At 39.0% G+C, this 10,906-nt stretch overlaps 1 protein-coding gene across 1 annotated transcript in view; it reads left to right on the forward strand.

The window, feature by feature from the left end:
- Window positions 1–10,906, forward strand: part of PKD1L3 (polycystin 1 like 3, transient receptor potential channel interacting) — a 70,964-nt gene that overhangs the window by 57,980 nt on the left and 2,078 nt on the right. Inside the window, exons 27-31 of the mRNA XM_032486657.1 lie at window positions 6,078–6,202; window positions 6,832–6,992; window positions 8,355–8,565; window positions 9,018–9,119; window positions 10,716–10,847. Coding sequence (XP_032342548.1) covers window positions 6,078–6,202; window positions 6,832–6,992; window positions 8,355–8,565; window positions 9,018–9,119; window positions 10,716–10,847 — 731 coding nt within the window. The remainder of the gene's footprint in view (window positions 1–6,077; window positions 6,203–6,831; window positions 6,993–8,354; window positions 8,566–9,017; window positions 9,120–10,715; window positions 10,848–10,906) is intronic.

Genomic DNA, 10,906 nt, shown 5'->3' on the forward strand with positions numbered 1-10,906 from the left:
TCTCCATTTATTTCTGTGCTGATCTTTGTGATTTCTTTCCTTCTACTAACTTTGGATTTTGTTAGTTCTTTTTTCCCTAGTTTCTTTAGTTGTAAGGTTAGGTTGTTTTTGAGATTTTTCTTGTTTCCTGAGGTAAGCTTGTATCACTATAAACTTCCCTCTTAGAACTGCTTTTGCTCTATCCTACAAGTTTTGGATTGTCATGTTTTTGTTTCTAGGTATTTTTAAATTTTTCTTCTTTAATTTCTTCAGTGATCCATTGGTTCTTAAGTGGCATATTGTTTAACCTCCACATGTTTGTGTTTTGTGCAGTTTTTTTTTTTGTAGTTGCTTTTTCTTTTCTTTTGAAGTATAGCCAGTTACAATGTGTCAGTTTTGGGTGTACAGCACAATGTTTCAGTCATTCTTGTAGCTGATTTCTAATCTCAGCGTTGTGGTCAGAAAAGATGCTTGATGTGTGTTCAGTTTTCTTAAATTTACCACAGCTTGCTTTGTAGCTCAGTATGTGATCGATTACGGAGAATGTTCTATGTGCATTTGAAAAGAATATGTATTTCCTGGTTTTGGATGGTATGCTCTATAAATATCAGTTAAGTCCATCTGGTCTGTTGTGTCATTTAAGGCCTGTGTTCCTTACTGATTTTCTGTCTGGATGATCAGTCCATTGATGTAAATGGGATGTTAAGGTCCCCCACTATTTAGTAACCGTCAATTTCTCCCTTTATGTCTGTTAACATTTGCCTTATATATTGAGGTGCTCCTGTGTTGGGTGCATACATATTTACAGTTGTTATATCTTCTTGGATTGATCATTATGTAGTGTCCTTTATCTCGTAACAGTCTTTGTTTTAAAATATATTTTGTCTGATATAAGTATTGCTACTCCAGTTTTCTTTTGATTTCCATTTGCATGGAATACTTTTTTCCATCATCTCACTTTTTTTTTTAATTGAAGTACAGTCAATTACAATGTGTCAGTTTCTGGTGTACAGCACAATGTCCCAGTCATGCATATACATACATATATTCATTTTCATATTTTTTTCCATTAAAGGTTATTACAAGATATTGAACATAGTTCCCTGTGCTATAAAAAAGAAACTTTTAAAATATCTATTTTTATATATAGTGGCTAACATTTGTAAATCTCAAACTCCCAAATTTATCCCTTCCCACCTCCTTTCCCTGGTAACCATAAGATTGTTTACTAAGTCTGTGAGTCTGTTTCTGTTTTGTAGATGAGTTCATAGTGTCCCTTTTTTTTTTTTTTTAAAGATTCCACATATGAGTGATATCATATGGTGTTTTTATTTCTCTTTCTGGCTTACTTCACTTAGAATGATGGTGGTCTCTAGATCCATCCATGTTGTTGCAAATGGCATTATTTTATTCTTTTTTATGGCTGAGTTGTATTCCATTGTATAAATATTATCACAACTTCCTTATCCAGTTATCTGTCAATGGACATTTAGGTTGCTTCCTTGTCTTGGCTATTGTATATAGTGCTGCTATGAACATTGGGTTGCATGTATCTTTTTGCATTAAGAGTTCCCTCTGGATAGATACCCAGAAGTGGGATTGCTGGATCACATGGTAAGTCTATTTTCAGTTTTTTGAGAAATCTCCATACTGTTTTCCATAATGGCTTCACCAAACTACATTCCCACCGACAGTGTAGAAGGGGTCCCTTTTCTCCACACCCTCTCCAGCATTTATCATTTGTGGACTTTTGAATGATGGCCATTCTGACTGGTGTGGTGATACCTCATTGTAGTTTTGATTTGCATTTCTCTGATAATTAGTGATACTGAGCATTTTTTCATGTGCCTATTGGCCATTTATATGTCTTCATTGGAGCATCACCTCACTTTCAGTCTGTATGTGTCACTACAGCTGAAGTGAGTCTCTCGTAGGCAGCAAATACATGGGTCTTCTTGTATCCATTCAGCTGGTCTGTGTCTTTTGGTTGGAGCATTCAGTCCATTTACATTTCAGGTAATTATCAATATATATGTTCTTACTGCCATTTTGTTAATTGTTTTTGATTTGTTTTTGTAGATCTTTTTTTCCCCCTTTTCCTCTTTTGTTCTCGTCTCTTGTGATTTGGTGACTACCTTTAGCGTTATGTTTGGATCCCTTTTTTTATGTGTATAACTATTGTAGTTTTTGGTTTTTAGTTACCATGAGGTTTTGGTATAGCAGTCTACATAAAAGCAGTCATGTATATAAATTGCTGATCTCAATTTCAAATACATTTTAACTACCCTGAATTTGTATTCTCCTCTCCTCATCGTTACTGTTTTGATACCATATTTTACATCTAATTGTTTTGTATTTTCCTTAACTGCTTATTGTCTATACAGATGATTTTACTACATTTGTCTTTTAACCTTCCTACTAGTTTGTGGGTGGATGATTTCCTACCTTTACCGTATGTTTGTCTTTACTGGTGAGCTTTTCCACTTCATAATTTTCTCATTTCTGGTTGTGGCCTCTTCCTTTCTGCCTAGAGTTCCTTTAGCATTTGCTGTAAAACTGGTTTGGTGTTGCTGAATTCTTTTAGCTTTTGCTTGTCTGTAAATCTTCTGCTCCATCAAATTTGAACAAGAGCTTTGCTGGGTAGCGTATTCTTGGTTGTAGTTTTTTTTCCCTTTCATCAGTTTAAATATATTGTGCCACTCTCTTCCGGCCTGCAGTTTTTGCTGAAAAGTCAGCTGATAGTCTTATGGGAGTTTCTTTGTATGTTACTTCTTGTTTTCCCTTGTTGTTTTTAATATTCTCTTTAATTTTTGTCACTGTAATTACATTATGTCTATGTGTATTCCTCTTAGGGTTAATCCTATTTGGGACTCTGCACTTCCTGGACTTGGGTGACTGTTTCTTTTCCCAGGTTAGGGAAATTTTCAGCTATTCTCTCTTCCAGTATTTTCTCAGGCCCTTTCTCTTTTCTCCTTCTGGGACCCCTGTAATGTGAATATTAATGCACCTAATGATGTCCCAGAGGTCTCTTAAACTGTCCTCATTTCTTTTCATTATTTTTTCTGTTTTCTGTTCTGCAGTAGTGATTTCCATTCTGTCTTCCAGCTCTCACTGATCCATTCTTCTGCCTCATTAGTCAACTGTTGATTCCTTCTAGTGTATTTTTCATTTTAGCTATTGTATTCTTCAGCTCTGGTACTTCTTTATGTTTTCTAACTCTGTTAAAAACTTCTACCTTCTCACTCTGTGCATCCATTCTCCTCCTAAGTTTTCTGATCACCTTTATGATCATTACTCTGAGCTCTTAGATAGATTGCCTATATCCACATAACTTAGTTCTTCTGAAACTTTATCTTGTTCACTTGTCTGGAACATCTTCCTTTGTGACCTCATTTGTCTAAATTTCTATTTTTATGTATGTGGTAGGTTAGTTATGTTTCTTGATCTTGGAAAAGTGGCTCCCTGTATACGTCCTATACACCCTAGCAGTGCACTCCCTTCTCATAACCCAAGGGCCAGAGGCCAGTTGGTCTTAGAGTAGAGTATGGCTTGCATTTGCAGACTCATTCTGCAGGCTGTGGGATGATAGTTTTCTTGCTTCTAGTGTCTACCCCCTGGTGGATGAGGCTGGTCTAAAGGCTTGTGCAAGCTTCCAGGGGGGAGGGGCCACTGCCTGCCCACTGGTGGGTAGAGCTGGGTCTTGGCCCTTTGCTGGGCAGGTCCATGTCTAGGGGTGTGTCTAGAGGCAGCCTGTCTGCTGATGTGGACACAGCCCCACCCAGTTAGTTGTTTGGCCTGAGTTGTCCCAGCACTGGATCCTACAGGCTGTTGGGTAGGGCCAGGTCTTGGTGCCAATGACCCAACCAAGATGTCTGCCTCCAGGAAGGAGTTCATGTAGATGAATACTTCTGGTATGTCCGCCACTGTGTCAATATCCCCAGGGTGAGCCACAGCGACCCCCAACTCCCCAGGAGACTCTCAAGACCAGCAGGTTAAGTCTGGCCCAAGTTCCTATGAAATCACTGCTTTTGCCCTTGGTCCCAATGAATATGAGATTTTGTGTCCTTTACGAGTGAAGTCTCTGTTTCCCCTAGTCCCATGGCACACCGACAATTAAGTCCTGCTGGCCTTCAAACCCAAATAGTCTTGGGGTGGGGGTGGGGGTTCCTCTTCACAGTGGCAGACCTCCAGGCTGGGGAGCCTGATATATGGGGGTCAGATATCTCACTCCTGTGGGAGAACCTCTGCAGTATAATTATTCTCCAGTTTGTGGATCACCCACCCAGGGAGGTATGGCATTTGATTATACCACGAGTCTGCCCCTCCTACCTGTCTCGTCGTGGTTTCTTCTTTATGTCTTTAGTTATGGAAGATCTCTTCTAGTAGGTTCATCTTTTTTATTAATGGTTGTTCTGTAGTTGTGATTTTGGTGTGTTCATGAGAGGAAGTGAGCTCTGGCTCCAAACTCATGCCTTGAAGATACAAGCCTGTTAGACTTCTCAGTGCCAGTTGAAAGAAGGGCAGTGAGAAGGGTCTCACTATGCAATATATAAACTTTCTCTGAATTCCCTTTTACAGCAGACCACTACTCGCAGATGTACCTGGTGTCCTGAGTTGAGATTCTCTCTAGTTCAACACAACTAGGAAATAAGCCTTTATAGTCTTGGGGTTGGTGGAAGGCAGGATGGGTAGTAAATATATGGTTGTGAAGGGGAGAGAGGAAATCTGGGATTTAATTGCTTATGTCCAAACTTGCAGTCAATCCCCCTACTCTTTAGTTCTTTTTGACCTTCATTAGGAGGTACTCGATGCCTCCAACTTCTCAGCCTTTTTAGGGTTTTGTGGTAAGAAGTGGCTTGCTTCTGGATTTCCTGCACTGCTGGCTTAGTTTTAGCTTTCTTGAATCTGGTAAGACAGTGTCATTCATCTATTTTCCAGCTTCCAACAGTTTGTAACTCTCATCTGCCCTTCTCTTCTTTATCTTTTATTGGGTCATTTTTTATCCCTTTACTGTCAATGTGGTGTTTTGTATGGGATTGGAGGGAAACTGGTACATTCAATTCCTCTACCTTTAACAGGAAGTCTGGCCTAATCCTACTTCTCCTCTCCTTCCGTTCTTCTCTCCCCCAGAATCTGCTCACAAGTGTCCTTCTACCACCACCAGGAATTACTTCTAATCAGAATTTTTTTCCTCCCAGACCCACATACAGTTGACCATTTCTGCTATACTTATTTCTAAATGAAACATGAAGACTTTCTGAGAGTCTTCACAGGGTTTTTATGGTTAGTAACTACCCCTAGAATGAGGTAAAATAAACATGGGGAACATCCTAGTCTTGAGAGTTAGCTATGTAAAATAGGAATTCCTTTTGTTGTTAAATGTACTTTCTACTACAAGTGGTGCATCTTAGTTCTAACATTTTGGGACTTTATGAAGTTTATATTCATAAGACATTTCATGATCTTATAAACGTTACCAATCTCACTGTCCTTCAAGGTGGAGTCTGAAGCTTTTCAGTCTGTCCTCATAAACATCTGAGTATGCATGGGATACTTGTAGTATTCATGGGCTATTAGTACCTTACACATAGAAAGTGTCTAAATTTGAAAAAGCTCAAAGCATTTTTATATCATACTCATTTTTGAAATGTATTTTGAATAGCTTCAAACAAACGAACCATGCTTATGTTTAATTTCATTCTCCCCACATTTTACGTTGCAGTCATCAATTCTTTGAAACATGATTTTGCAACAGTACAATTTAGTTAATTTATCTCTGCAGCACTTGGTAAGAGTTAACACCTGTAACAGCAGTTAAGAGCTACTGACACTGCCCACTAGGTGGGATCAACAGTATAATCCTTTCCCTCTATAGACTTTTAGTGCAATCAGCACATTTCTCCAATAGCTTTGCATACATGACTCCATTTAATATTCATGACAGTTCTAGAGGAAATAATAAGCAGAGTGCAGAGATTCTGGAACACTGGAGGCTGATGATACACGACCAGTTTGGGTTGTCTCAAAGCCAGAGTTGGAAGGGAAGAGGGCAAAAATTTTAAAGGGTCTTGACTCCAGGTGTTCTTTGTTATTCTCAGGTGCTTTCTTCACCTCTGTAAAACTGGACATACTAACTTCTCTTCAGACATCAAAGGACTTTGCCTGGTCTGTCATCTCACAAGTCATCTATTATCTTCTAGTCTGTTACTATGTCTTCATACAGGTGAGCTGCAAATGTTAGGTGTAAGAAATTCTCAAGGTCACCAGGTATTACTTGGGGAGCTCCACAGTGAGCTGTTATCAGGATTATGGCTATGATTTTGAGCCTTTCCTGAAGCCTGGATTCAGTTAAAGCTACAGACTTTCCATCAAGTAGCTCTTTCAATTTTCAGAAGTTAAAGAATTTATAGAAAGAGTATGTTTTGTACAGTTATATTGCCCTTGTGCAAGGTGTTAGCAAGAGATTGAGGGTATGACCAACAGAACAAGTACTCAAAAATGCAGATGACTGCACCGAAAAGAGAATATATCTTAAGCCAAACACAATGTTTTGTTTTTAGGGTTGATAACTAATTTAGAAACTTTTTAAAAATTACTTATCCTTAAGTTTACTGAACAAGAAAAAGATGAATGTATCCAATGAAAGTCGTATTAGAGTAGACCAACGTTTCTGTAAGCAGCAGCTCTGAGTGACTACAGAGCAGAACCAAGACTATAACCCTTTGTATCCAAGTAAGGGACTTGAAAAGTCTCTGGCTGAGTGCTTTTTCAGTGTTCATAACACTTCACTAGGGAAAAAGACATAGCTAACCTTTCAGACAAGCAATGGTTAACTGTGGTGTCTGTGTTTAGGGTCGCCAGCTGAAACAGCAGAGGTGGAGGTTCTTCACTAGGAAAAGAAACATTCTAGACATGAGCATAATCCTCATTAGCTTTGTCATCTTGGGGCTTGATATGAAGTTTATCTCTCTACATAAGGAAAACATGGCACAATACCACTGTGACCGGGACAGGTAAGAGGGAGCCTGAGGAGCAAAGGATATTACTACTCGATGTCCAAAGTTAGCTGATTACACAAGTATTCTTTGACTACCCCCTTCCTCAACTGTTCGGCCAGATCTCTATTTATATAATACCAGAGTTAAACACAGAACTCAGACTACCATCCAAAGCAGAGAAAAGAATTAAGTAAAAACCATTTATACTGCTAATCATATTGAAAAGCTCTTCTGCCTTCATAGTACTTAGGTATATGCTTATCAAAGGATAATGCAATTAGATTTCACATAGCAAAGGCCTGTAAGTTGGTCATTATTTTGCACCCTAGGCAAGGAATAAAGCTTTGAGATGACAAATGATCATTCTTTAAATAAAATCACAACATACAGAACATCCTCTAAATCCAAAGGGGTTTGCATTCTGGGGAGGGATGTTCATCCATTAGCTCATTCATTCCAAGAGACGGTCTGGTGCCACTTTGGGTACCTTCTCTGGTCTGTCATGGGGAACAGCATTTGTTTCCCAGACCAAGTATTGCCACGTGGTGCTTTTCTAACCTTTCAGTGTTCAAAAGCCTGGGCACTGATCTGTGTATGGCTGAGGCAGTGTCCCAGGAAGGCCTTATAAAGGGTTTTTATGCAGGGACGTGGGTCTGTGCAGTTAGAATGGTGTTGGCAGCTGAGGTCCAGCTTGCTGTGTGACATTGTGACCCAGGTCATAGACAATAAAAGAACTGTGATTGAGTGCTAGCTTGATAATATCTATGGGGGTCTTTGAAGTGACCTAGGTGCTGCAACATAAAACTATGAATGTATCTCTCACATAACAAAACCTAACTGGTTAAACAAAAACCAGTAAAACTTAATTGGTAACACCCCTCACCTCTAGTTTAATCATCTTTCTGCTCTCAGCACTGTTAAACCTATTAGAGGATCAATTTTCTACTGTCAGAGAATGATACAGAATTAGTGTTTTCACAGAAAACAGACTAGCATAGTGACACATCTCATTAGGTTAACTCACCTCCTTTTGAGAGGAGAGATTTAATTCAAATCAGAGCAGTGGAGGAGACTGGCCTTGATTCTTGGTTCCTCCAGAGTCAGAGGGTGAATATAGAGTCATCAGCCAGGATTTGCATTTCAAGGTTTCTTCAGGACAGCTCCCAGCCAAATATGTGGCCTTCTGCCAGTGCTCTTCCATCAAGTCACAAGTCAAGAGGCCATGAAGGAAAGCAGCATTCTAACATCGAGTATTTGACCTAATGGAACTTACAGAGCTGCTGCATTTCCAGCAGGCACACTGGAGACAATGACATCACAGGAATTGATGATGGCGTACACTTCACGCTGAATAACTGCCAGCTTTCCTTGGTACAGGTTCATCAACTTCTATGAGGCAGTAAAAGTGAACTCAGCTGTCATTCACCTCATGGGCTTCCTGGTTCTACTGGCAACTGTTCAGCTATGGAACCTGCTGCGTCAAAACCTCAGACTGCAGGTCATTGGGAGAACACTCAGCAAAGCCTGGGACGAGGTGCTGGGCTTCTTGCTGGTCATCCTGATCCTGCTGTCAGGCTATGCCATTGCTGTAAGTGACCACTCCCAGGGTCTGGGCTGTCTTTCCTAAGTGCTATGGTCTTGGAACCACGTTGCTTCCTTTAGAAAAGGTCGCTTAATGGAAAATCATCAGTTCAAGCTGGCAATGAGTTTTGGAGAAGATAGTGGAGTAAGAGCTGGATTTAGCTGTGTAGGTCCCTAGTTAACTAGCAGTATGACAAACTCAGGTGGTTTGTCTCATCTCTAAAATAGGGATAAAATTTAGCTCACAGGATATGAAAGTCAAACTTATACAAAAACACTGTGTAATTAAAAATAATTTTATATAGTTTTTAGGCATAGTAATTTGAATGGCTACTAAGGAGTTTAATTCCATTCCATTAGTTCTCCACTGACCTCACCATTACCAAGCACCTCAAGACAGAAAGAACTACAGTCTGTTCCACTGCTCTCCACCCCCTAACTGTTCGATCTTCCTTTCAGTTTAACTTGCTGTTTGGATGGAGCATCTCTGACTACCGAACTCTTTTCAGCTCAGCAGTGACTGTTGTTGGTCTCCTGATGGGAATCTCTCATTACAAGGAGGTGAAAACCCTCATCCTGGTTTCCCTGCAGAATTCTATTTGATTTAATATATCTAAGGGGAGAATTGCTTATAAAAGCAGCCTCTCCTGTGCCACTACCAAAGACATGGGGCCCAAACTTGTGCTCCCATACCTAGCTAGATTAACATGCTTTACTGCAACTTTCTCAATGGCCCTTTAAAGAGTGCAATGGAAGCAACTTAAAAATTAGAGGTACAATTCCAGGAAGAACTGCAATACTTCTGTTTATAGTTAAAAAACATTAATTTCAGAGAGGCTATTTTCCCCAAGGAACTACCTTCACAAATCCCTTTCTATTCAACATAAAAAATAAAGTGGGAAACCCAAATGAGGTTTTGGGTACCAAACATTAGCATATATAGATTTGATTAGGAAAGAAAAAACTGCAATTCAAATTAGTGAAACCAGCAAGATTTTCATCAAAGCCTATCATTCTAATAATCTAGAATTCAAAGGTTATTAAAATGAGTAAGTTAACATTGTTTCTAATGTGGAAAGTTACCATCTTCCTAAGATCTAAGATATAACTGCTATTTTGGGTAGAATATTTTGTTGTGGTTCTGAGAACCCCAATCACTGGAGAATGAAGCTCTCACCCCTGGAACACTTCATACACTAAAGGAAGTTAAGGAAGTAACAGTCAGAATAATAAACTTTTGTTAGCACCTAAACTTTTTGTTGCTGTTGTTCTAGTCACAATCATACTTTGTGAAAGTAAAAATGGATTATACTTACCAGGGAAAGTCTTACAAACTCAGAGATTGCCCAAACTATCTGGCTGACTTGGAGCTGTTATGATTACATTCTTTTAATAAGTAGATATAGGGTGGTACTAGGAAATGTTCTGTCATACACATTTCCATCACAGTGGTATTTATTGTAAGTATTCACTGTCTAAGCTGTTGGTTGTTTTAAAATCGTGCCCAATGGCAACAATGAATGAGCCAATATGAAAGGAAAATAATCATCACTGGTTAAAAAGAATACCTGAACTAAAAGAAAACTGTTACAGAAACCATTCTGGTAAGTCCTAAATTTGAAAACGATTTCTTTGTGCTGAAAAGTAACTAATGGCAAAATTTACACTTTTAAAGATAACAGTGAGGGGGAAAAAGAACCTTAAAAGCCAGTTTTCTATGGCTAACCTGTTCAATTTTAATGGAATGCGCCTATTGTCAGAGTAGAATGGCACAGACAGGTTTCATTACCACTTCCGGTATCTATGTAGTCTGAATATACTTTTGCTACTCATTGAAGCATCCATGTTTAAACATATTTTCCAAAATTGCCAAAACTCACATGGGCTGAGTCACTTATAATTCCATTGCAACTCACCTGTTTGCTTCTTGAAAAGCCCTGAAGGTACAACTATTTACACCCATTGAGTCAGTCATTCTTGTTCTTCTGTCCACTTAAAAGTATTTTCCTTTTTAATATTTTTGCCTTTCTCCCAAGTTTCTGCCAGACACAAATGTCTTCTTATGCGAATATATCCCAAACAGTAGCACAAAACTTGTATTTTTCAAGTGGAAATTAAACTGTCAGTGTTTAAACTGAAGTGTTCTATTCTTTCCAGGCTATTGCTTTAAACCCAGTCCTGGGCTCCTTTCTGATCCTCACCAGTGTCGTCTCGATGGTACTTGTAATCATTAACCTTTTTGTATCTGCCATTCTAATGTCCTTTGGTAAAGAAAGAAAGTCCCTTAAGGTACGTAACTCTATGGTTCAGTAATTGAAATGTAAACCATATCATGATTTTATATCACC

Source organism: Camelus ferus, chromosome 9 (genome assembly GCF_009834535.1).
Source record: "Camelus ferus isolate YT-003-E chromosome 9, BCGSAC_Cfer_1.0, whole genome shotgun sequence".
NCBI lineage: Eukaryota > Metazoa > Chordata > Mammalia > Artiodactyla > Camelidae > Camelus > Camelus ferus.